The 27,919-nt window shown below is 40.4% G+C and overlaps 1 protein-coding gene, 1 long non-coding RNA gene and 1 pseudogene across 4 annotated transcripts in view; 1 reads left to right on the forward strand and 2 right to left on the reverse strand.

Annotated features, from left to right (window-relative positions):
* LOC131381999 (uncharacterized) overlaps positions 1-19,778 on the reverse strand; it is a 90,066-nt gene extending 70,288 nt beyond the window's left edge. For 2 of the 3 annotated variants that reach the window (XR_009211127.1, XR_009211129.1), the window contains exons 1-2: positions 19,170-19,778; positions 18,650-18,727 (exon numbers count right to left, since the gene is read on the reverse strand). This is a non-coding gene — a long non-coding RNA (uncharacterized LOC131381999). The remainder of the gene's footprint in view (positions 1-18,649; positions 18,728-19,169) is intronic. The other variant, XR_009211128.1, reaches the window with a different exon arrangement.
* Positions 1,516-18,472, reverse strand: LOC116458433 (ubiquitin-like; annotated as a pseudogene).
* Positions 4,850-9,762, forward strand: CDKN2B (cyclin dependent kinase inhibitor 2B). Its single transcript, XM_032138039.2, has 2 exons — positions 4,850-5,362; positions 7,934-9,762. The coding sequence occupies exons 1-2, from the start codon at positions 5,207-5,209 to the stop codon at positions 8,192-8,194; spliced, it is 417 nt and encodes a 138-aa protein (XP_031993930.1). The 5' UTR covers positions 4,850-5,206; the 3' UTR covers positions 8,195-9,762.
* Positions 19,779-27,919: the final 8,141 nt, after the last annotated feature.

Raw genomic sequence — 27,919 nt, forward strand, 5'->3', positions numbered from 1 at the left:
AAATAAATAAATAAATAAATTAATTAATTAAAAAGACATTCCAGCTAGTAAATGAAGGGATAGAAAATTAGAATATCACCATTTTGCCATCCCCAGGAAAATAATAATCTATGAAATAATTATCCATGGCTGCTAGTATCATAGAGACAACCATATTATGTGTCTCTTGGTGAAAGTACGTAATACCACTTATTAAATACTTTTGCCCAAATATCAAACTTGAATCACATACAGACTCTAGGCCTAAATAATAAATTATGAGAAATACGAATGACAAAGAAAAATGTTAAGTATCATTATAAAGAAGCATTTGGCAAAATCCAAGCTTTAGAAAACTACAGATAAAGCCAATTTCTGCAATAGATAAATTGAAAGAAAAGAAAAAAAGAAGGTGAAAGGGGGAAACTGTAGATTAAGAGGAAACAAGAGGCTAGGTGCAGTGGTTCACACTTGCAATCCAGTACTTTGGGAGGCTGAGGTGAAAGAATTGTGTGAGCCCAGGAGTTCAAGACCAGCCTGGGCCAGATGGCAAGACTTCATCTCTTCAAAAAAGCAAAAATATTAGCCAGTCACGGTGGCCAACACCTGTAGTCCCAGCTACTCTGGAGGATCCCTTAAGCCCAGGAGTTCGAGGCAGCAGTGACCCTTACTCACAGTACTGCACTCCAGCCTGGTTGACAAGGTGAATGAAACCTGTCCCTTATAAGAAAAAAAAGAGAGAGAGAGAGAGATAAGAGACTGGTAGCAATTTCAACCAATTTCAATGTCCTAGCCTTATTTTAATCCTTATTCAAATGAATAAATTATTAATAACAGTTTTAAAAGAAATGAAAAGTAAAATGTGTAATAATTTAGATGCTGTTGTTATGGGTTAAATTCTGTCACCTCAAAATTTTTATGTTAAAGTCCTAACCCCAATACCTCACAATTTGACTGTATTTGGAAATAGAGCCCTTAAAGAAGTGATTAAGTTAAAATAAGGCTATTGGGGTGGGCCCTAATCCAATCTGACTGGTGTCCTCAAAAGAGGAGGAAATTTGGACACACACAAGAGATCCGGGGGCATGTGTGCACAGAGGGATGACTATGTGAAGAGGCAGCAGCAGGATGGCCATGTGCAAGTCAAAAAGAGAGGCCTCGGGAGAAGTTAAAACTCTGAGAAAATAAATATTTGTTGTTTAAGCTACTCAGTCTGTGGTATTTTGTTATGGCAGCCCTAGCAAACTAATATGGATGCTAAAATGATGAACAAGTCCACCATTTAATTAATCTTGAAAAACACATGGGAATATAGAAGTGGATATACTGTGGATCATGGAGCAATAAATCCCAACTCATAAAATGGAGAAAATCAAACCTCATGGTGGGAAGGTGTGACATAAAAAATTTGAAAAAGCCCCAAAAGTGATTATGAATTTCCTTCTCTTCTCACTTATAAACACTATCTTAGACCTAACCATATGCAAAAGTGCGCATAAATGAGGGCAAGGTTAGGTCACTGTTTCTCTTGGCCAGTCAACTAGTTGTATTCATACTTTTCTTTTTCCACTCAATGAAAGGGACACTTTATTGAGGCTCCAGGGCCATGGGGCCTGGGCAGGAGGCTGCCCTCCGAGGAAGGAAGAGCCTTATTTGACCTTCTTCTTGGGGTGCAGGTTGTTGGTGTGGCCACACTTCTTCTTGCGGCAACTGACAGCACAGGGGTGCAGGCGAGCATAGCACTTATGGCAGATCATCTTGTTTCAGTTGTATTTCTAGGCGAGCTGGCAGAGTGAAGGCTCAATAATGCCACCTCACAGGCGCAGCACCAGGTGCGGGGTGGGCTGTTTCTGGATGTTGTAGTCTGAGAGAGTGCGGCCATCCTCCAGCTGTTTGCCAGCAAATATCAGACGCTGCTGGTCAGGTGGGATACCCTCCTTGTCTTGAATTTTGGCATTGACATTCTCAATGGTGTCACTGGGCTCGACCTCAAGGGTGATGGTCTTGCCCGTGAGGGTCTTCACAAAGATCTGCATCTCTGTGTTTGCAGCTTGGCCGCCTCGCTGAAGAAAAAGAGGATGGCGGATCTATTCATACTTTTATATCAAGGTCATATACAGACAATTTCACCAAGTAGAATATAAAAACATTATTACTAGTGATCTGAGTTACGTGCAACATTGGAATGGATACCACTCATTCTCTTCTACGGACCTCCAAAATTCTACGCCAATTTACCATTAACTTTCTCTTTCTTCTCAATTATAAATTCTCCACCTTATTAAAAGACATGGCTCTGACAATTCCACGTTTCAGCTGCCCAGTGTGTTCCCATCCACTTCACCTTTTAAATGTGTTTAAAGCATTAATAATAGATTGTGTTTCACCCTAGAGACAGCTGGGTTTCAAAGAGAGGTAAAATGTTTCATAATCTCACTCTATTGTCCAAGACAAATGTGCTATTGTATTACATGTGAAATGTCATCTTTGAAGTCTGTTGAGGGTGTGCTGTGAGGTGAGCCATCTGGAAAACACAGTGTAGACCGAAAAATAATTATAAGCCAGTTTATTACTTTTTTCCAGTTAAGCCTACCATGACAGCTGATAAAAAAAAAAAACACTATGTAGTATAAAGGGTAAAAAGACTCTGAAATCGCAAAAGTTATACCCACCTCCAACAATGATTAGCTAGTATACAAGTCACTCAACTTCTCTGATCCTTTTGGCTTGTTTGTAAAATTGAGATATGGACACATGCCACAGAAGAGTTTTATGAGTGTTAAATGAAACAACAGTTGTAGAGCACTTGGTACAGAGTACACGATAAGTTTGATTTCTCTTCTCTTCTTCCAAATATAGACTATATAATATTCTTTATACAGAGAATATTAGATAAAATCCAATCATATTTGAAAACCAGGTTGAGCAGGTTGGTTTTTCAAAGAAATTCACTGAGCTTCCATAATGTCATTTCTATCTGACGGGAGAAAAGGGGCTTTGGAAGATCAAGTGTGAAGCTTTAGAATTCTGTCTGGAGCTGGTTAGGACCACCCAGGCATGAGTATAAGTAAAGCGCTGTCCGTGGTGCTAGTAAGCGCGAATGCCCCCGGCAACATTTTCCCTACCCAAAGCTGTTTTTCATTCAGTCAACTTGCTTCGCGAAGCTCACACATCTGCCTCGTGGAAGATTCTCAGTCATTCTACTTAGTCATTGGTTCTTTCCCTATCACCATTCTTTATGTCCCCCTCAAAGAAAAACATTATCTTCCAATTCCTTATCAACTCCAAACAGCTTTCATTTTTCAGACATATTTACTACCTAAGAAAATGACTCAGGAATTGGCTCAGATATCTTGTCCTAACTTTTCTGATAAGTTTCAGAGAAACTCAAAGGTCAAAGCAAGAGCATAAGAGTAAAAGGTAGAGAAATTAAGAAACTGAAGACTAGGAAATGGGGGTTGGATGGGAAAGAAAAAGAAATTGTTATTAATGCTACCTGGTTCCCTTCCCTGTCCAGGTGGATTTCAGCTCTGTTGAAGCTCTGTCAGTAGATTTTCAGCCCTAACCACCACTTCCATGGGCCCCACTGCCTTTAAAAGAAAGAGATTTCTTTAATCCTACAGGGATTTGGGGGATGAGGAGTCAGAGCCAAGGTATCCTAAAAAAAACATGTGAAGACTCTCATTTTGCAATATACAAGCAATTGCCCTTCTGTTAAGACTTTGTCTTCCTCAGCACTCTGAACCAAAATGATTCTGTAAACAAAAATTGTTCACTTTTAGGAGAGGTCCACTTATGCACTTCCTTACCAAAGTTTTTAGGCAACAATCCATAACTTGTGGTTCTCTCCCTATCCAAGGTAGCATGCGCTGAAATGTTTTAAATATTTAAAGTAATAAATGTTGATTCAAACTCACCTAGGAAGATTAGGAAGGGGAAACAAAGCACTTGGCATTTAGATCTTCAGAAGAGAATTTAATGACAGGGTTCAGCCTGTTTAATGACAAGCCCAGCACCACACCCCTCTCTTATGATGTCTCATTATTACTGCATAAATTTCCTTTATTATTCATGATAAATAAAAATAAGATACTTGACAAAGTGGGTTTAAATAGGTAAGAATGCAAACAAAGATTTACTGTACAAATATGATGAAACTCAGATCTCAGATTCTTAAAGTATAATTTTTTTTGTCTTATGTAGCCAGGTTGCCACTCTCAATCTCGAACTAGTTTTTTTCTCTTTTAAAGGTTGTATCCATAATGCAAAAATGGAAAGAACTAAAAAGCACATGCAAAACATGATTCTCGGGATTTTTCTCTATTTTTATGGTTGACTAATTCAAATAGAAAGACACATCCAAGAGAAAATTGCTAAGGTTGATACAAGTTATGAAACTCGTGAAGTTCAAGTACTGCCTGGGAATGAATTTAACTTGTATGACAGGTGCAGAGCTGTCGCTTTCAGACATCTGAAGAAAGACGGAGTTATTTTGAACGCCTTTCTCTCGGCCACAAGGGAGCCACCAACGTCTCCACAGTGAAACCAACTGGCCTAAGGCTGAAGGAACAGAAATCCTCTGCTCCGCCTACTGGGGATTAGGAGCTGAGGGCAGTGGTCAACACTCCCAAAATATTAGCCTTGGCCTTACTGGACATCCAGCGAGCAGAGCAGCCGGCATTTCTGGCGGCTCCCTGGCCCAGTCTCTGGCGCATGCGTCCCAGCACCTTTGGGCAGGCTTCCCCGCCCTCGTGACGCATCGGCCCGGGCCTGGCCTCCCGGCGAGCACAGCGGACAGGGGGCGGAGCCTAAGGGGGTGGGGAGACGCCGGCCCCTTGGCCCAGCTGAAAACGGAATTCTTTGCCGGCTGGCAACCCACTCTGCCAGAACGAGGCGGGGCAGTGAGGACTGCGACGCGTCCGCACCCTGCGGCCAGAGCGGCTTTGAGCTCGGCTGCGGCCGCGCTAGGCGATTTTTCCCAGAAGCAATCCAGTCGCGCCCGCTGGTTCTTGAGCGCCAGGAAAAGCCCGGAGCTAACGACCGGCCGCTCGGCCATTGCACGGGGCCCCAAGCCGCAGAAGGACGGCAGGAGGGTAATGAAGCCGAGCCCAGCTCTCCTAGGAAGGGGAGAGTGCGCTGGAGCAGCGTGGGAAAGAAGGGAGGAGTGTCGTTAAGTTTACGGCCAACGGTGGATTATCCGGGCCGCTGCGCGTCTGGGGGCTGCAGAATGCGCGAGGAGAACAAGGGCATGCCCAGTGGGGGCGGCAGCGATGAGGGCCTGGCCAGCGCCGCGGCGCGGGGACTAGTGGAGAAGGTGCGACAGCTCCTGGAAGCCGGCGCGGATCCCAACGGAGTCAACCGCTTCGGGAGGCGCGCGATCCAGGTAGCTGGGGCCCCAGGGCCTCGCCGGCAGGGGGCGCGCGAACGCGGGGCGCCGCCTCGGCGGATCGGGGCTGGAACCTAGATCGCCAATGTAGATTTATACAGGAGCCTCCGTTGGCCGGAGGTGTGCATTCCACGCGTAAAACAGGCTTTTTATCCAGCAAAAATCCTAAAAAGAGACATTGAAAAACCCACTGTTTAAGCTTTTTTTAGTGGTTTTTGTTCTGCCATCTCATGATCAGAGATGCAAGGAATAGACTAAATTGGGGAGAAAAGGAGAAAAGGAAAGGTTATTTAGGGAGGAAGATTATCTTGTCTGTCTGCTTTCAACGATAAAGATAAGTAAACTATAAGTTACACATTCTAGATTGGATTTAAGGAATTCCACAAAATCATAGTACATGGAAAAAAATCAATGTAAACTTCTAAGCTACTATATGAAATCTGTTGTATTGTTTTCTCATAGAGGCTAATTGAATTCAAAGGAATGAGACGGGATTCCTCAACCACAGTACTTAGTATTTTTTATGTTAACAGTGTCTTATGAGTGATGCATAAGAGAAAAAATACATAGTTCTATAGGTTTCTCATTCTTTAATTATCATACTCAGTGCCCATATTACAAAAATATTCCTGCAGCAACTGTTAGGTCCTTTTTGAATGGCAAAGGATCTTCATAAATAATGCATCCTTATCTTCATTGTTAAAATACACTTATTCAATGTTTAACTACGAATCCTGCTTTAATAAGTACTGATATTTTTAATTTCTTTTACAATCTAGGACAATGCTTTTGTACTTTACTGTTGGCTATTGGTCATATTCAGTACTCACCTCACTATCACCCTCCAAAACTAAGCTAATATTAAGGGATCTTGTTAATAGTGTAGATTTTGAAGAAGTGTTCATTTCTTTTGAATTCTTAGAATAATGATATAACAAATAAGGGATTTTTAAAGGAGCAAAAATATTGTAAAGTGCTTCTTAAAAACTTAAAATTCTATTAATTATAAAAACAAGTTATATATGTAATTCACCATTTTCTGAAATACTAAGAACAGCTATTTTCCCCTCTTTTCTATGTAAAATATCCTTACATCACTAGTAGATATAACTTACCACGGTTTTTAAGAGATGAAATGAACATTTCTAATATTAATGAAACACGCCAAGAAAACATGAGAAATATACTGCCTTTCAATTAAATGGTATATTTTAAAGTACATAAACCCATAACAAATAACTCAATTTTAGACTTGGACAGTTACCAAAAATTGTCTTATAATTAACTTAAAATATGACAGCAAATGTTTTCATAATGTTCATGTACACAAATGGCTGCTATAGGATTACTCCTGCAAAACATCATTTTTTCTAAGTTATGCATAATCCTGATTGACTGCTAACATCCGAGCTCTATTTATTTATTTATTTATTTATTTATTTATTTATTTTATGTTTTTGAGATGAGGCCTCACTCTGTCAGACAGGCTGGAGTGCAGTGGCGCAATCTCAGCTCACTGCAACGTCTTCCAGGATGCAAGCAATTCTCCTGCCTCAGTCTCCTGAGTTGCTGGGACTACAGGCACGCCCCACCATGCCCAGCTAATTTTTTTTTTTTGTAGTAGAGACGGGATTTCACCATGTTGGCCAGGCTGGTCTCGAACTCCTGACCTCAGGTGATCCGCCTGTTTTGGCCTCCCAAAGTGCTGGGATTACAGGCATAAGCCACTGTGCCTGGCCCAAGCTCTTTTTATATAGCAAAATATTTACTGTTTAACATTTTTAAATCTTAGCTATTATAAAATCCTGTAGTGTATAAATATAGTTTTATGTTACATTAAAAATATTACAGTCTAAATTTAAAATGATAGAACTGTTAAGGAAAAATCATTTATTATAATTTTACAAGATTTTGCATGATTTAATTTACTTTCCCTTCTAATCTCCAACTTTGGCTCAAATTATCACACTACAATCCAGTTATGAGCACAGACACATGACAAACAGAAGCCTTCCACACGGGATTTGCTATGAGAACTAAATAAATTAAAAAAAAAAAAGAAAAAAACTTAGTTGTTTATTTTCTCCCCTAAACCATTACTCCCAACTTCTAACAAACAGTAGTTGACTACCTAATAAATATTTGTAGACCTGGATTATGGGGGAGGGGTCAGCAAGGCAAATAATTTAAAACTTCAAAAGCCGAATAAATTTAACTCTGCCCATAAATCATTTAACAAAATAGATTCCCATGTTCCAATGGAAATCAAGATTTGTTTTTCCATAATGATGATCATCACTTTACCATCAACTTTCTTGTCTCTGCACGTTTAGAGAATAAAATGGCATTTAATTTGTACTGAGTAGAGTATAACCTGAAGGTGGGGTGGGAAAGCGGATTGCATCAGCAAATGAAGAAACACCAGACACCAGAGACCTGAACACCTCTGCACTGCGTGAATACTTTACAAATAGGTGTTTCTTTAAATGGCTCCACCTGCCTTGCCCCGGCCGGCATCTCCCATACTTGCCCTCACCCTGGCTCTGACCACTCTGCTCTCTCTGGCAGGTCATGATGATGGGCAGCACCCGCGTGGCGGAGCTGCTGCTGCTCCACGGCGCGGAGCCCAACTGCGCAGACCCCGCCACTCTCACCCGACCGGTGCATGATGCTGCCCGGGAGGGCTTCCTGGACACGCTGGTGGTGCTGCACAGGGCCGGGGCAAGGCTGGACGTGCGCGATGCCTGGGGTCGTCTGCCCGTGGACCTGGCCGAGGAGCGGGGCCACCGCGACGTTGCAGGGTACCTGCGCGCGGCCACGGGGGACTGACGCCAGGTTCCACAGCCGCCCACAACGACTTTATTTTCTTACCCAATTTCCCACCCCCACCCACCTAATTCGATGAAGGCTGCCAACGGGGAGCGGCGGAAAGCCTGTAAGCCTGCAAGCCTGTCTGAGACTCACAGGAAGGAGGAGCCGACCGGGAATAACCTTCCATACATTTTTTTTCTTTGTCTTATCTGGCCCTCGACACTCACCATGAAGCGAAACACGGAGAAGCAGATTTCCAGGGATATTTCGGAGTGTGTGACATTCCAGGGGTCGTTTGCTTTTCAGGGTTTTCTGAGGGAAAGTGCATATGAAATCCTTGACCGGCCCTGGTGGCTACGAATCTTCTGATGGATGAATCTCCCACTCCAGCGCTGAGTGGGAGAAGGCAGTGATTAGCACTTGGGTGGGGGCAGTCGATGCGTTCACTCCACTGTCTGCTGAGGAGTTATGGTGAACCCACAACTTAGGCCCTGGCAGCAGAAAGGAAAACCTGAAGACTGAGGACAAAGTGGACGAGGGCCGAGGTGGGCTTCAGTAAGGGCCCGGCGGCGCTTTAGTTCGGGCGCATGGCAAGTCACATGCGAAACGACACTCTCTGGAAGCCCTGGAGACCCGCGCCCAACTCCACCAGATAGCAGAGGGGTAAGACAGGATGTGCAAGCGACGACAGATGCTAAAATCCCTGAATCACGACGCTGCAGAGTACCTATGCACAGGGTGCTGGCCTTTGCTCTTACTACACTGAGGAGAGATTCCCGCGGGTTCCGGAGGCAGACTACACAGGATGAGGTGGTGGAGTGGAGTGAGAGCAATTGTAACGGTTAACTGTAACGTTTTCTTTCATACACACACACACACACACACACACACACACACACACACATGCTAGGATGCGGAAATCCCCTTATGACTTGCTACTTTTTGATTTTGTGATATTTTGTACTTTTTAGTTGTTCAGCAACTGTCTTATTTAATGGGGAGATTTTAAGTAATATTATAACTAGTGGCTCTCAGTTAAAATGTGAGGAAGAACTACAGCTCTTAAATGTAGCAATGGCACTGTTGCAAATTCAGTGCAAACGCCTAGATTGCTTTCTTCTTAACCTATTTATTTCTTTGTTAAATTTTTCTGATTGTTTCTTTTATAGAGTGTCTCAGGGTGCAGAGGTCAGACTAAGAAATATTCCAAATGTCTTTTAGAAGATAGATGCACTTATGCAGTAAATTATCTTGGGATATTTCCCAAAAGATTGCTGAAAAAATAGATTGAGTATAAAAACTTGAAAATATATGATGGCTCGTGGGACATCCTACTATCACTGAACAAACTAAAGGTGCACTGCTTTGGGATTTAATTTCCAGGATTGCTTGATCATTATATCATTGGAACAACTGATACTTCACTGCTTTAATAAAGAATTAACAGAGATTGAACTCCCAAGAGGTGGGTAATTTAGTTTAAAAATATATGTTCATGTTAGGAGATATACCTAATGCTAAATGACGAGTTAATGGGTGCAGGAAATCAACATGGCACATGGATACATATGTAACAAACCTGCACATTGTGCACATGTACCCTAAAACCTAAAGTATAATAATAAAAAAATAAATTAATTAATTAAAATATATATATATATATGTTCATGGATTTACCACTAACTCTTGAGAAATGTTAAAGGTTCACAGGGGTTCCCTTCTCTCAACGTTTGTAATAATTGCTCATAAGCAATACCAGCAATTCATAAAAACTGCTTACATATGCCATAGAAAATTAAACACAAAATGTATACATGTATTATGCTTCTAAATGCTCATTCTACTAGATACACATTTAAAAGAGAAAAAAGGAACAGAAACAAGTAATTCGAGAGTGGAGACTTACAAGAAGGAGTACATTTGAGTTGAATACACAAATCTTTACTTCTCTACCAATTCCTATTCCCAAAATGAACATATTACTGGGGAAAGTTAGTTGAGAATAAGAGCATATGTTATTGGGGAAAGGATATGTTTATTGACACATAATCTGTGCCAGGTATGCATTAAAATATATTTGCTAATTTAATATTTAAACCTGAGAGATAAGTATTGTTTCCCAGATGAGGACAATGAGGCAAAGAAATATCAAGTAACTTGCCAAAGGTCACAAGATATTCATTCCATGGATGCACAAAGTAAGTGCATCTAGTTCCAAAGCTGATTATGGTTGTCTTGCTTTTCTTCCCATTGTACCAGCTTGTCATCCAAAATCATGAATGATACACATGAAGATAACTTTAAAAAAAAAAAAAGCAGAAATACACAATGATCTTTCTTGTAAGTTCCTAAGGTGGCTTTTCTTTCTCTAACTTCTAGTAAATATAAACAGCTTGTTTGAAAACTATTTTAAAATGTCAACAATATGGAGAATAACCACCCCCAACACACCTATAAAAACCCAAATTTTTGGAACAAAGATAATGGAACCTCCATTTTCAAACTGAAGCACAGGGACAGAAAATATATTTCTAGTTATCACTTAAGCACTCAATCATTAGAGCCTACAAGAATAATATTTTTAAAGTTACAGTATTTTACAATTACTAGAAAACATTCTATATAAAAGAAGTCAGTTGATAATTTAAAATCTCCTGTTTGGTTTATAAAATCCCTTAATTTGACCTCTATATCTTAAATTCCAAGATGTTTAAATTTGCTAGTTGCATTATACTGGGTCATGAAAAATTATCCCTTGAAATAGATATGAAACATGATACTTCATTTCTAGTTTAAATAACTTGTGGAATCTTTCCTAATGACAACCTGATATTAAGGGAAACTAAAGAAAATGTTATTGTGGATCCCACAGTACTATATTACACTTTTTTTGTTTTGTTAGTTTTTTTGATATAAAGCAAACCTAAAACATTATTGGGTATCAATTACCACCTGGTTGTATTGAAATAGTAACTTACCAATGCCATGTAAAAATTAATTCCATTTTCGAAGCCACCTGGCAGACAGGTTTAGCTGTTTCATCAGAAGCCTAATATATACTGTTAAATTTGTTAAGGATTTCACTTTGAAGGATACATGCAAAAACATATAGTTACTATTTTCATGAGTCCTGCTTCTGGCTCCATTGTAGAATTACAGAAAATTAGGTATACCTGTTAAGTTCATATCTAAACATAAGACATGACCAAGGTTTGTACAAATTCTGCTACCTGACATTTATTCCAACAAGATCTGGAAAGTTAAATAAGTTTATAAATTTAATAACATTCATTTGGCTTCATTTTTGTCTTTTATTTTTCACCTAAGTGGATGAATTTTTTAAAGGGTGTTTTGCTGTTAAAGCAAAATCTATGTAAAATTTCCTGTGCCTTAAATGGTTAAAATTAGTAATTTCATAACTAAGGAATGAAACAGTTTCAAGAGGAGAGCTTGAGATTGATAAAACCCCAAACGCCTCTGGGAAAATGTATACTTAGGAATACTTTCATGACATTTTATTTCCCTAGTATGCAAGCACAATACTGTGTCCAGCATCAAATAATTTATTGTATGAAGCTAGGTAACTGACCTTCAGCAAATGCATACAAAAACTAATTTCATTTACACTTATATTGAGATTGCCCTCCCTTTTTTGAAAATATTAACACACTGTGTGCATTGATATGTAATAGTCAGTAGGGTTCTTTTTTTTCTTTTTGCTGATTCTATAATTACTCCCTCAATTATTTTAAACAGTGAAACATAAACTAATTTTCTTTTTATGCTTTACCAGAGACAGATTTTTTAAATCATAGAGCATAATTTTTACAATGTTCAATACATTGCCACTCTCAAAAGTGGAGCAAGTAGAACTCATGATATGCAAAACTTAGAGACATTATCTGAAGAAGCACTCATGTGAACTGCCTTCTGGGGCAAATGTGAAAGCCAGTATCTTCTAAAGTACAACGAGGTCTGCCCTTATGTTTTATGTCAGCAACTAATCATAACCAAATTCTGACACGTTTACTAGATTTTCAGTATTAACAGAAACTGTCTAGTTATTTGATGAAAACTTGGAGAATAATGCTTAGGTTGGTGTAGTTCACAGTGTTCAATTACTAAGCTACAAAGAGATACCTAGATACACAATCACATATATATGAAAATAAGACAATTTTAATTTTAGAAATTACTTAAAAGGGCAACAACAGTTGAGCCTCAGTACTTTCAATATCTTGCTAGTCTACTTATAACGACAGGAAAGAAAGAGGGAATGAAGAAAAGTGAAACTAGGACTTGACTGGAAGATAGAAGACCTAGATTCCCACATTGGTTCCTTAACTAATTCAATATATGAGTGCTAACTCATGTATCTTTACTACTATCCTTCATACCTGAAAAGTTTCTATAAAACTTTTCTCAATTTCAGCTATCCAAATGAAATTACTCCTTTCTTGCCTCTTAAATTCCCTACTCAGAAGATTTTAATGTCATTCCTTGCATAAGGAAAAAAATACTTCATTTTACAGAAACACAGTAACTTTCACATATAGGCCCTATTAATTACATAATAAAAGAAAATTTGAAATAACACTAGTGCCACTAATTAATAATATGCAATTGGCACAGATTGTACATTAAGCACAGTAATGTAAATTAATGTATGGGTCAAAAAGCACCAAGCCTGACTTACTAATTTGCGGTGTGAACTAAATGTAAAACAAAGAGTTTGCTGGAAAAAGAACTAAGAACAATGTGTTAAGATGACACGCTGACTACCTCGCAGCTATTCACATTACACTAGAGGTTTACAAAGGACCCCAAACACCTATTAATCCACTTCACACTCAGAAGCCCCTGGCATTAGACTTCCAGTAGATACATGGAGTCAGCTCTGGCACAGAAAATATTTTACAACAGAGTTCCACTCAAAACTTTAAGACCAATTACAATAAGTAAACCATGTCTTATTTCTTATATTTGGCCTCCTCCCCAAATGCATAATCTATCTATCCTCTCATTATCAATGTTCTCTATTTATGATGTTGTTGGGGCTACTTCCTCTGAACCCTGTCTTATGTGACCTCTGGGTCTCCATTCCATTTTAAACAAATTCCCATCTGCCTTCTATCTGTACACAAATGCTTCCATCCCCTTGGCTAAAACCTTTTAGTCTTGGCTAAAAACTGGGTCTTCCTGATAATTCCATTCCACTTCTTTCTGCACCAGATACTAGGTACTGAGCTATGGATAACAGAGTAGGAGTCAGGACCAAGAATGGGTGTCTGGTATCTAGGTAGCTCTCAATGTAATCCCAAACCAAATATGTAAGGATAATCCATTGTTCTTCAGGTTTCTCTCTCCTCTTAGTATAAATAAGATACTTGCATTTTTCTTTAATTAAGCTGCAAGTACTGTTATTGTTTATTATATATTTTAGAATATATTTATAAGCAATAATACACAAACATAAAAGAAGAAACAGTTTCTTCTGTTCACAAACCCACAGACAAGTCAGCAGATTATTGTCAACACAGAGTTTTCTTCTGGAGAGTGACTATTGGAAAGATGTATATGGCATGGCTTCTCATTCCATCTGAGTTCTGAGTTTCTAAGCTCTATCACCTTTCCTAGGGCACAGACGTACCCTTTCACCATTCTCAGAATCTCCTGCCAAAGTGCCACCTATAATATTTTCTGAAAAACATTTGATCATCCTCTATTATTTGCTAATCTCTGGACTGCCTTTGAGAGTTAGACTTATCATAATAAGACTATTCCAAAATTAGTAGTTTCTAATATGTTTAAATACCACCATAAACAGAAAGATTTAAGGTTGTCCCCTTTCTAGGGAAGCATACCACTTTATTACACATTTGCTCCCAAGTATGTCTTATGTCTACAAGAATGGTGTTTGCCTCAGTAGTCATTTGAGGGCAACAAGTTTAAAACCCCTTCCATTTGAGAAAATTGTTTCTCGATCCTGACTCCATGTCAGAATCACCCATGAGGATGTTTTAACATTTAGACTTGTTGATCAGCTCCAGGTCTACAAAATTAGAATCTCTAGGTTTGAGCCCCAATATTCCTGTGGTTGTTATTTAATAATTCTTGCTCATGGTAAACTTTCAAACAGTCCAGAAAGCAAAAAGTAGTAAGCAAAAATCTGAAATTTTTCCTACCCTCATTCTTACTACCCAAAGGTAACCACTATTACAAATATTTAATCATCCTTCCAGAAATATATGTGCATATAATTGCAAACATCTCTCCCCCAGCATGCATATTTGGAAAGCATGAATGGGATCATACTATTCTGTCATTTGCTTTCTTTAATTAGCAATAGATCTTTGACAACTTCCACTGTCAATGCATATAGATGTACTTCATTATTTTTTATGGCTGCACAGTTTTGTATTTTATGAATGAGCCGTAACAACAACAACAACAAATACAGTCTCCTCACAAGCATGTCAATCGTTTTTCTCTTTCTTGCAGTTTGTTTGCTAATACACACTGCTATAAAGAAACATTTCTGCATACTTATACAAGTTATCTGTAGCAATTTATATAGGAGTGAATTGCTTTAGCTGAAGTTACATATCTAAATGTGTCTGTGGGTGTAAAATCTATCCATATATACATATGTATCCATACATAAAATACATATATACATATGTATGTATATATATATGTGTACATATGTGTGTACATCTTCCCATACTTACAGATATGTGTGTACATATGTGTATATAAACATATGTTTTATATATATGTTTCATACATGAGTTATAGGAATAGAATTGCTGAGTCAAAGGGTGTATATAAGTATATAGATATATACACAAACATATACATATGAACTATATATACTATATAATATATATGTGTATATATATTTCCATACATTATTTGTGTATGTCTTTACATACTTAAAATAGTGGAATAGCTGAGTCAAAGGGTACATATATGCACATACAGTTTTGATAGATATCTTAATGCTGCCTTTCAAAACAATTATGCCAGTTGTAATAGTAAGAGTGATTGTTTCCTGACAACTTTGTCAAAGTAGTCTTTTTTCTTTTTGCCACACTTGTGGTTATATGCCATTGTTTCTATTTACATTTGTTTATTAATGAGTAAGATTATTTTTTCATTTATTTTTTACCATTTGCACATATTCTACTATAAATTATTATATCCTTTGCCTTTTTTATTGGATTGTTGTTTTACTGGATTATGTGTTTATTTATATAGTCTAGTAATTAATCTTTTGACATATATGATCAAATAATTGTTTTTTATTCTTGCTTATGGTATCTTTTTTCTTATGACTTTGGGGTTTTGAGCTTGAGCATGTGCAATGTTAGGAAAGTTTCTCATGAAATTTGGATAATCAAGAGTTACCTAAGGGATAAAGCTAGCGTCATAGGACATTAAGTTGGGGGAGGAGGAGAACAAGACAAGGGATATTCAGTAAGATTTTTCTCTCCTGTCTCTGCCTATGGAATGAATTCGCTGATCTAAAACAGAAAATTGTTTACCCCTGTTAAAAAAAACTCAAAATTAACTCAGGTTTTTAGGCCAGTGGAAGAGAACCCCAAAAACTTCCAATATTCAGTGATTTTGTCTGCGTAAGTGACCCACGATAACTCACTCCCCATTGACCCTGGCCTTTGGGACAACAGAAAAGGCGCAAGGCTTGTAGCCCAAAGGCCTGCCTGATGATTCCAGCCCTGGCTCTTGCTGGCCATGAAGTGTTCAAGATTTGAGCCTTTCTAGGCCTCATTCTTTTCACCTGTAAAACAGGAGTAATAATCCCAATTTTGAAAGGCCACTGTGAGGATAAAATCAGTAATATAAGTGAAAGTACATGCTCAGTTCTTCATTATTAATTTTTTGAAGAGCACATAGCCAAAAGTCACTCTGAATTCCAAAAGTATTTGGAATACCACATACCCATTGTTATGCTAGAGAGTCATCTTCACCGTTGTATTTTGCAGAGACTAATATTAAACTTAGAATTCCTCTGCATACTGCAACTGAAAGAGAACAGGTATTGGGCAGCGGCAGTGGGGGAAACCAAGATGGAATTTAGATGTTCAAATTTTAATATTTACATTTTTTGAACAGAGAGCTTACTATATAATTATCCTCTTATTCAGATGGCATTCCTCTGAAATAAGCAATTACCCTTATCCCTAGGTCTAGTTCCTGTGGAGAGAAAATGATTATACTTTGAGCTTTATGGGTCCAATAAATAAAGATAGATCCCTCAATTTAAATTTGATCCTCAGAAAACTGAGGGTCAGAGAGCCCCTCAGGCATGATGGGATAGTGTGATGGTTAATTTGGTATGCCAACTTGGCTAGGCTGTGGTACCCAGTGTTTGGGTCAAACACCAGTCTAAATATTGCTGTGGAGGTACTTTTTAGATGTGATTAACATTTAAGTCAGTAGACTTTAAAAAGCAGATTATCCTCAATAATATGGGCGGCCCTCATCCAAGCAGTTGAAGAGCTTAAGAGAAATGACTGAGGTCCCTCAAGGAAGAAGAAATTCTGCTTCCAGATTGCCTTTGGATTCAACACCTCTTCCCTGGGTCTCCAATTTGTCAACCCCCACCATCTTCTGTGACAATTCCTTAAAATAAGTATTTTCTCTCTTTCTCTTTCTCTCTTTCTCTCTCCCTCCCTCTCTTTCTCTCCCCCACATATGTGTGTGTAGACATATAATGTATGTATATATAAAATTGTATACACACACACAGTCATGTGCTGGATAACGATGCTTCAGTCAACCACAGTCACATATTGGTGGTGTCCCATAAGATTATAATGGAGGTGAAAAATTCCTATCCCCTAGTGATGTCATAGCTGTCCTAACGTTGTAGCACAACATACTACCTTTTCTATGTTTAGATATAAAACTACATTTTGTTACAATTATCTACAGTATTCAGTATAGTAACATGTTGTACAGGTTTGTAGCCTAGGAGCAATAGACCATACCATACAGCCTAGATGTATAATAGACTATACCATCTAGGTTTGTATATGATGTTTGCACAACAATGAAATCGCCTAAAGATACATGTCTGAGAATGTATCCCTGTTGTTAAGCAACCCCATGACTGTGTGTATATACATATACATATGTGTGGCACGCACACATACACAATTGGTTCTGTTTCCCTGGAGAACTGACTGATATAGATAGCGACTTCAAAAGATGTTTAATAAGTGTCTTTTCTCCTTTCCCCACCATGATTTATTGCAAAAACTAGTTACATTGTCTAGGCCCAAGAAACTCCTCACCGCCCCCACTCCATTCCTCCAGTATCTTTAAATGACACTATGCTGGGCATCCGACATCGTTTTTCTTCCAGGATGAACTAACCCTTTCTAAAGCGCCCTTCCTCTGTGGGACAGAAAACTTAATGCCCTCCTACAGAGGCGGAGGCCGGGTGAAGGTGGTGGTAGGAGGGGAATGCTGGGGGCGTGGCATAGGTGCACAGGAAGACGCATAAAAGGATCTGGTTCCCATGGAGCTGACATTCTACACAACAAACAAGTAAACAAATACATAACTAAAATAATCTCTTCGTCCTAAGTGCTATAAAGGAAAAAATCACGGTGGTATGAGGGTGCCTGAAAAGGGAAGCATTTCTGAGGAGGGGCTACTTCAGAAGAGACCTGAAGGAAAAAGAGCTAGATTTGTGAAGAGGGAGAAAGAGCAGCCATACTATACAGACAGGTGGCATGTGGCCCCAGCACAAAGCACGGTGTTGGGTAAATTCTGAGTGAACTCTACCTACCGGGGAGATGCATTTGTAAATATCTAGATAGGTATTTAGAGTGGCTACCTAAGAGTGATCGCTAAATCTCACTTTTTCCAAAGGGCCCCGTTTTGTCTTGGGTTTGTACCGAGGTCCGGCAGCAACGTCAAATGATGGGCCGGGGGATGGGGAAAGAGAAGTCTGCCGCTCCTCTAGGCTACCGCACCGCCTTAAGTGGGTGGCTCACCCAGTGCAGGCCTCACTTTCCTCCCCTGTAAGGTCGGGGGGCTTGACGTCTGATCTGTAAGGCCCTGTCGGCTCACGCTGTGGTTCCACTTCTTCAACTAGGCCACTAGGCCCAAGCGCATGAACAGGAAGCCACTGAGAAGCGGGCCACATTTCCAGGTTCCCGGAGCTGGGCCTAGTCCCGTATCCTCTGGCACACACCCAGCCACTCAGGCCGCGGGTCCAGCCTGCGAGGTTTAGGACAGATCCAGGCAGACCGCAGGCTCCGGGTCGGGGCACCGGGTCAGCGCGCCGGCCTGAAGGCGGCGTCCTGGGCTCGACTTCCCGCGCGCAGAGAGCCGGCGAGCCCGCGTCCGAGTTCCTGGACGAGAGCCGAGCCTCGCTTAGACCGCGCTCAGGACCCGGCTCCTCCGCATTCTCGGGCTGCCCCTGTGTCCTCGACTCACCCCTCCTTTCTGCCGCTCCTTCCTTTCCTTGCCCTGCTTTTACTGTTCTCAAACAGGACCGCTTTTCCTGTCTCCCTGCTGGAAAGGAGGAAAGGAGAGAGTCCAGAAAGGATCGGTGATGTGGAAGAAAAGGGGAGGAGGGGACATGGAGGGGGAGACCGGAGAGAGAACGTACGCCTAGGAGTCAGGCGGCGGGATCAAGGGGTGTCGGGGTGTCTGGGCGCGGGGCAGAGCGTGGAGGCGGCTGCGGCCAACGGTCGCCAAGACAACCATTCTACGCGAGGACGCGGCGACAGGAGAGGAGCGGCCCGCGGGGGAGGGGAGCGCGGGGGGAAGAGGAAAGAGGAAGAAGCGCTCAGATGCTCCGCGGCTGTCGTGAAGGTTAAAACCGAAAATAAAAATGGGCTAGACACAATGGACTCGGTTCTTGTCCCAGCCAGGCGCTCTCGGCGACGCGGGCAGCTGGGAGGGGAAGGGGCGCCCGGACCCAGCTGGGACCCCGGGGTGCGACTCCACCTACCTAGTCCGGCGCCAGGCCGGGCCCGCAGCTCCGGCAGCGGCAGCGCCAGCGCCACGCCGTGTCCAGATGTCGCGTTAGAGGCGTGCAGCGGTTTCGTTTAATTTCGCTTGTTTTCCAAATCTAGAAGAGGAGCGGAGCGGCTTTTAGTTCAAAACTGACATTCAGCCTCCTGATTGGCGGACAGAGCAATGAGATGACCTCGCTTTCCTTTCTTCCTTTTTCATTTTTAAATAATCTAGTTTGAAGAATGGAAGACTTTCGACGAGGGGAGCCAGGAATAAAATAAGGGGAATAGGGGAGCGGGGACGCGAGCAGCACCAGAATCCGCGGGAGCGCGGCTGTTCCTGGTAGGGCCGTGTCAGGTGACGGATGTAGCTAGGGGGCGAGCTGCCTGGAGTTGCGTTCCAGGCGTCCGGCCCCTGGGCCGTCACCGCGGGGCGCCGGCGCTGAGGGTGGGAAGATGGTGGTGGGGGTGGGGGCGCACACAGGGCGGGAAAGTGGCGGTAGGCGGGAGGGAGAGGAACGCGGGCCCTGAGCCGCCCGCGCGCGCGCCTCCCTACGGGCGCCTCCGGCAGCCCTTCCCGCGTGCGCAGGGCTCAGAGCCGTTCCGAGATCTTGGAGGTCCGGGTGGGAGTGGGGGTGGGGGTGGGGGTGAAGGTGGGGGGCGGGCGCGCTCAGGGAAGGCGGGTGCGCGCCTGCGGGGCGGAGATGGGCAGGGGGCGGTGCGTGGGTCCCAGTCTGCAGTTAGGGGGGCAGGAGCGGCGCTGCTCACCTCTGGTGCCAAAGGGCGGCGCAGCGGCTGCCGAGCTCGGCAGTGGAGGCGGCGAGAACATGGTGCGCAGGTTCTTGGTGACCCTCCGGATTCGGCGCGCGTGCGGCCCGCCACGAGTGAGGGTTTTCGTGGTTCACATCCCGCGGCTCGCGGGGGAGTGGGCAGCGCCAGGGGCGCCCGCCGCTGTGGCCCTCGTGCTGATGCTACTGAGGAGCCAGCGTCTAGGGCAGCAGCTGCTTCCTAGAAGACCAGGTAGGAAAGGCCCTCGAAAAGTCCGGGGCGCATTCGGCACTTGTTTTGTTTGGTGTGATTTCGTAAACCGATAATTCGTCTCTAGCCCAAACTAGGAGGAGGAGGAGATAACCGGCGGTGGAGGCTTCCCCATTCGGGTTACAACGACTTAGACATGTGGTTCTCGCAATACCATTGAACCTGGACCTCCCTTCACACAGCCCCTCAATCGTGGGAAACTGAGGCCAACAGAGCTTCTAAACCCACCTCAGAAGTCAGTGACTCCCGAATATCCTGGGTGGGAATGACTAAGACACACACACACACACACACACACACACACACACACACACACACACAGAGTAGGAAAGGTGTATTTCAAGCACACTTTCTTTCTCCTTGGGGAGAATTGTTGCTAACCATCTAAACTTTCTGGAGGCGGCCTTTTTTCTCCCCAGCCTCCCGGCGAGGTCACCCTCTCCCACCTTCCAGGAGAGTGGAGGACCTGCGAGAGAAGGGGCACGCAGGCAGCGACTTCCTGAAATGCTAACAAGGATCGTAGGATCAGTTACTGCTGCGAGGAGCAAGCACTTGCTTCTTGGGGGAGTTTTGCAGCCAACAGGGAAATGGGCTTTCTTTGTGAGTTAGAGGTAGAGGTCCGGCGGTCTGAGTGATTGAAACTGCTCGGGACAATGCTCGTATGTTTAGCAAACGACAGAACTGTAGAACTGTTCCTGAGAAATCCCAACTGATAATATTTTAGTCATCTCAGACGACAGTTAGCACAGTTTAAAAATGAGGCCTACTTCTTGAAAAACAGAATCCGAGGTAGTTTTGTCCTCACATTGACAAATGTTGACACAACCAGTGTAATTTCCTATAACCAGGAAAACTGAAAGAATATATATACAGTTAAAATATGTACAATGCTAATTAAAACTTGTATAATAAGTGTAAAAGTAATTTAATGAGGCTTCACTTTTATGACCGTCCTTGTGGTATGCTTCGCCAGGAATATATAGCTTCAAAAAGGAAAGGCCAGCGGAGGGGTAATTATTTTTTTACTGCAATGTTAATTGTCTCTTTGACATGGAAATATAAACCTGTTAAAACTATCAGTGTTTAATTTAGTGTCTCAATTTCTATTAGCAAAAATTTATCATCTATAGGATAAATGCACATTTTATTTTTTACTTTTCATATTATGCAAGTTAATTTTTTTTAATTTAGTCAAGGAGCTTATAAAGGATTTCAGGGCCTGTTGCTGGATTTGATTTTAATTCATTTTGAAACATTGACAAGACCCTGGTTGTTGTTGTTTTTAACAGTGGTTTATCCGTATCAGCAAAAGTTTAGCCACTGTGATCCGTACTCTATGAATATAGTTCTTAATATTATTGTCTATATAAAAATATTTATTACTCTAGTTAATATTATTCTATATAAAATCATTTTGTTTAAATTATTAAGTTGCCTCTGAAAATCTATAGTAACAAAGTAGAACATGTCAATGTATATAAATGCCATAATTATGTATTTTTTAGTTTAGGCCTATAAAACATAACATTGTGGTGATTTTAAGTTAGAGAAAATATTTTATAGTATGTTAATGTATATGCATGAAATGCAAAAATATTTAAATGATAGGTTCATTGAAATAGATCATTTTTTGTTGTTTAGATATAAATCAATTTTCAGGACGTATGTGAAAAGTCCAATCTTCAGGAAGTTTCTGAAGATAGAACACACAGCTTGGATAGAATGTTTGTCTTGAAATATATGCGATTTTCCAATTTCATATGTAAAATGATACACATAATATAAAATCTAGCAGTGTTAATTATAATGATATGTAATTATATATTTCACATTAATATATTTTATGCCCATGGTTATATTGATTTGGCAATATATATGGATACTAATTATGTTAGGGTTCATACAATTCCTTGAGAGGCACACGTGCTAAAAATTACTTGTATGAATTATTTAATATCATTGCAAATAAGATGTTATTTTAACTTTTTTTAAGTTTCTGCAAATATGTTTATTATGACTTTTTATTTTTAGATGATTGGAAATATGTATACTAAAATTCCACGTTACCAGTTTCTTAACCACAGAAACCTGATAAATTGCCTCAGTTGATTTGTTACTTCTACCTTGGTGCATTTACAAAATAGTCATATTTTTATTATGAAGTTAAATATTCATTTGTTTATAGCTACTTCAGAAGGCTCAGATTATTTTTTTCTTTAATAGCATAGAGTCCTCTCAAGGTAAGCACTGTGCAGTTAGTATAAACCATTATTGCCAATGTGTACATGATTCACAGTTTGTATTGTGTTCCAAGTGAACCATAGCCCTTTCAGAAATCAAGAGTTAATATTCATTTTACTTCTTTTAGTACTCTTGAATTTTAGGAAGTCCATTATGATCCTAAGGTAGCAACAACATAGCCTATTACCGTCTATGATGGTTTACAGATTATTATTCCATGTTAGTTCATCACTATCAACTACCGTGATAGAGTTAAGCTAAACCATTTTCCCAACATATGAACAGCTCCTATTAGTAAAGTGATACAAATGGTATCAAAAATACTTTTTTACAGCAAGGTTCAACATCAACACTGGGCCCAGTGCTTTTACACTTTTTCAAAAGTCCTTGGAGAAACAGAGAAAATCTCACTTGCCTTCTGTACTAAAACATTCTAGGCCGAACTAAAACTGAAACTTCACAGTAGAACACTGTAGGCCAGGGGTGTTCAATCTTTTACCTTCCCTGGGCCACATAGGAAGAAGAAGAATTGTCTTGGTACACACATTAAATACATTAAGACTAACAATAGCTGATGAGCTTAAAAAAAAAAAAACTCATGATACTTTAAGAAAATGTATGAATTTGTGTTGGGTGGCATTCAAAACCATCCTGGGCTGCATGTGACCCTCGGGCCCACAGGTTGGACAAGCTTGCCCTAGCCCCTCCATCTGCTGCAAAGCCAAGCCTGATAAAAAAACCAACCTGATAAAAAGTTTTTGTGGTGCTTTATTTCGGCAGTTTAAGTTATATAAACAATGGGTACAGTTTCATTTTCTAAATATAAAATTATTACATTGAATATGAATTTTTAAGACAAATTATCTGAATTCTGATTCTCATATACCTAACTACTAATATCTTCTCTATTTGTTGCCCAATGAGATTAATCCACCTCTTAAACACCTCACCATCAAGAAAAACGATTTTGTATTTTAAAATGAACCCATTCACTTTCATTCAGCTATTTTATATTCAGGCATCATCCTAAGGAAAGAAAGGTTCTGACAAAGATTAATACACATGGATAAGTAGTAGCAAGAAATCAAAGACTGCATAAAATTCTAGCAATAAAGTGTTAAATTATGGTACAGTTACATTCTGGATCATCAGATATCTGAAGAATATTTCATAGACTGTTAAATGATTGCATTACAAAGTCAGGTTTTTTTAAAGCAAGATTCAAAACAGTGAAGTTTCTCTCTCTCTCTCTCTCTTTCTTTCTCTCTCTTTACCAAATTAGTTATAATGGTTTCCTCAGGATGAGAGGGGTTGGGGAAAAGGTTGGTGATACTTATTTTCTTCGTTTCACTTTTGAGTTTTCCAAAGTGCTATGACCATCACCAGTAAAATATACATTTCCAAAGCCTTTGACACGGTAACAATCCTACGCAGTGGATGAACTAAGAGCTTCTCTAGCCTTAGGTGGGTAGGGAGGGAGGAAAGACAAGGAAACTGAGTTGTTTAAGTGTCATACACGAGAACGTGGCTTTAAGGTCTGGGAAAACCTGCGAGGGCTGTGACTTCAGACTGTGTAATGCACGCTATGTCCATTCACCAAGACGTTCCATTTTAAAACCCATAAATCCGTAGCTATACCTGTTTCCAAGGTTCCTCGTGTTAGGCCTCTGGTCACAGCACTTGGCGCCCTTCTTGAGATCCCTTCTCTCCGCCCCCACTACCCCACCCCACAAGCACACTCTAGTCCCCTCCAATCAATTTCAGGCAGGTCTCGCCGCCTCCGGAGCCACGCTGGGGGTGCAAGGGCCCTGGACGACAAGAGATGAGATGCACGCTGCTCCTCCACTCCTCAGCCCCCACCATCCTCCTCCTCAATCCTAACTTCCCCACTCTCTCAATTCCTAGAGACGCTGCGGATCCCAGAGGCTTAACTGGCAGCTGGAACGAGGTCCTCCATCAAGAATTTAGACGCTTGGTCCAATTATCACTCCACCGCGCGCACTTTCCGCAGGAGCGATGTGATCCGTTATCGTAACTGCGGACCTGGGGTTCCACGTGGAAGACGATTGGGATTTCACTGGCCGCGGTGGGGGTGGGAGTAGGCAGAGTCTGAGTGGGGTTAGTGGACTCGGAACGAAAGGCAGGACATGACAGAAGGCAACTCTGGGTCACCTCTCCAGCTTGAAACACTGGCTAGGCCTTGTTTTGGAGGGGATGGGTAGATGAGAAGTGAATCAGGGTTATTCGGAGGAACCACGAGGAAAGTGCGCTTCTGAGACTCTTGACAGCCATTTCGTTCCCTTCCAAGCCAGATGGAGACCCAAGAGTGTTGAAAGGCCACGGCTTCCCTCAGTTTCTCCATCTGGGGGTGCAGGATGGTATAGAGAGTGGCCCATAGTATTTTTCCAGTGATGATGTCTCTCCACTGTTTTCTTCTTATATTGCAGCTTTCCCCATGTTTGAAAATTTTCTTTTCAAATGAAATCATTGATTAGAATTTAATAAGTCAGTAGCTATTAAAACAAGATCAATTTCCATGACAGTAAGCCAACCGATGGAGAAAACCTTGGGAATGAATAAATGAAGGATTTGTCTGGTAGATGATAAAAGGTCCTTTTAAAGGGTCTGACTCTTCCTAGAAAAACCCACCAACTTGGGACCTCAACAGATTCACCATATCCTAATTCATGCTATTTTAATGGGATCCAGCAAACCCACATGTGTTTACAATTGTCGAAGCTACCAAATGTCAATAGCCTTTTTTTTCTATTTGTTGAATGTGAATCTCATGTACGAAGCCATCTAAACAGAAGAAATTACAGGAATGATTTTAAATCACATACAAAACCAATAGTATTGCTAGAGGGGAAATAGTCAAGGACGGCATTATGAAGAAAGTGAGGGAGAATTTCCAAAGAGCAGAAAGATAGGGCTTGGTGGACCAACGAACGTTTCCATCTAAAAGGAATGGCAAATACTTAGAGTCTCTGAACCCACTGAGTCTTGAACTGTTTAACTAATATTTGTAGTTCCAGATATAGCACAGTGCCTTGTACATAGTTGTATTTTTAAAAATATAGTGCCTTGTAGATTTTTTTTCAACTTTTATTTTAGGAGGAGGGGGCACATGTGCAGGTTAATTACAAAGGTGTATTGCACCATGCTGAGGTTTCGAGTACGACTGAATCTGTCATTCAAGTAGTGAGCACAGTACCCACAGTAGGTAGTATTTCAGCCCTCGCTCATTCCCTTTCTCCTCCATCTAGTAGTCCCCAATGTCTGTTATTCTCATCTTTATGTACAGTTAGCATTAGTTTTTTTTAAAAGGGTGGTTGAAGAAATTCTCGGTGCTTGTCAGTGTCTCTCAGTGCATTCATTTAATTCACGAGCCCTGGAATGATGGTTGCATTTCCGCAGAACTATACAATCAAAAAGAAGTAATAAAAGGAAAAAAAAAAAGTGAAAGCCATCAACTACAGGATTGAAATTCCCAAAGCATCAGAGGGCCGTTCAAAAAATAGTATGTTGATTTTTAATTTTTATGACATATTGGCTTTGTTCATGAAAATATAAGCATGTTATCACAAAGGAGTTTTTAATTCTTCAACTATTTCTCAGTTTTCTCTTTCCCCTTCAAAATAAAATATCATAAATTATTTAATGGTTGTGAAGTCAGTAGGATTTTTTTAAGAGAGAAAGGTTTTATAGAGGTTCAGAATTACATGAACAAAGACATGTAATCTCTTAAGCAAATTAAAACTAATAAAATCATACAATCGAGGTAACGTAAATAAAAAAGCCTTTGCTTTCTTAATTGAATTATGTGAGTAACTAGAAATTTTAAAAGTATGGCAAAGGTTAACAACAACATTATTCGTGGGCTGCCTTTAAAAATACATATTTCTGGGGTTCACGTTCAGAAAATTTGATTCAGATTTGCTGTGGGTCCCAGAAATCTGCATTTTAAATGAACACTTGAAGGAGATACTATTACAAGTGGCCCATTGGGACATAATTTGACAAATATGACCAATTTTACTTTTTAAACCTTATTTCTGCTTATTTATCTTTGAACTGAGGTCCAGGATTTTAGGTAAGATTTTAAGTTTAGAGTCAGTTTACTGGATCCCAGGGAGGGGAGTCTGAGTAATCAGTGGAGGAGTTATTTCACCAAATGAAGGAGACCCTTTATTATTATGTGACCCTTTGTCTGAATTGGAAAAGAATGTCTTTTAGATACCACATTTTTACAATCACAACATAGTTTGAGAGAAAAAAAAAATAACAAGATATATTTGTGTTTTAAAGCTTACAGAACCAGACAGAAAATTTCCACATAGGCTATATAAGATACATTGTCTTTTTAAAACACTGTATACACTTACTTCTGTTTGTGCAGGATGAATGGATCTCTCTCTCTTTCTGTCTCTGTGTGTGTGTGTGTGTGTGTCTGTGTGTGTGTGTCTGTGTGTGTGTATGTGTGTGTGTTGTAGTAAGGGGTTTCTTTCATTTTATGATCCAGACCAGGCTCGTAATAAACATGACAACCTAAAATTATGTAAGAAAGAAAAATCAAAGCACAAGTGTTTCACAGGTTTAACTTGTGCTTATCTAAGATCAGGGCAAGATTGCATGAAAATGTAGCCATAACAGAATAAAGCATTTATGGACAAAATGATGGGTCTTTATGTCTCTGTAAAAGCACAGTGATGAGGGGGGAAATATAGATGAAAAATATAAGCTAAAAAGTAACAATTATAAGAAAAACTAAAATATCATGCCTTTCAAATGATCATTTTTCTGCTTTTAAGCTACAATTTGTTTAATATTACCCCACTGACTTTGCTGATGTATTAGGAAAAAGCTTGTTTTGCTTTCTTTTCTCGAGTGCCACCATTTTCTTGCTCTCATTCTCTTTCAGGCTGCCAGATCATCTGACTCAGCAATTGTATAACTCTCTCACCCAATTTAAAGAAACAGCAGCTATCTAGAGAACAATGACTCCCCCAATTGAAAATCTAATTGTTAAATGTCCAACATCGGACACTTTGAATTTTACTCCATGCGATTTACATGCTGAATAGTTGAAGTTGAATATATTGTATTTAACATTTAATTTTTAAAAGAAGCTTATTGAAACTTCCTAAATCACATGGTAAAGTTATCGTTTTCTTCGAAAATAATTAGGAGGAGCTTAACAATAATAGAACACATCAACTTCCATTATCTAATTTAATTATCACAATATCCTTATGTTTTCGATGTTTCATTTTTTCATTTCGTAGATCTGGAGACTGAGGCTCAGATAGGTGGCATGGCCTGCCAAAAGTCATTGACTAGTAATTCATATATAGTTGAACTTGGTTGCCCATGGAGTGCTATAAATATGTGTATGGTTTCAGTTCCATCTCTTTTAGTTAATTATTATTTTGAAAGTAACTTAACCCCTTTGGGCCTCTACTATACT

Source organism: Hylobates moloch, unplaced genomic scaffold (genome assembly GCF_009828535.3).
Source record: "Hylobates moloch isolate HMO894 unplaced genomic scaffold, HMol_V3 SCAFFOLD_19, whole genome shotgun sequence".
NCBI classification, from domain to species: domain Eukaryota; kingdom Metazoa; phylum Chordata; class Mammalia; order Primates; family Hylobatidae; genus Hylobates; species Hylobates moloch.

Excerpts from the sequence above, each read along its gene's own strand:
- CDKN2B (XM_032138039.2), top strand. The coding sequence starts at position 5,207 with ATGCGCGAGGAGAACAAGGGCATGCCCAGTGGGGGCGGCAGCGATGAG. Across the intron at positions 5,363-7,933 it reads TCGGGAGGCGCGCGATCCAG|GTCATGATGATGGGCAGCAC; the intron begins GTAGCTGGGGCC and ends TCTCTCTGGCAG.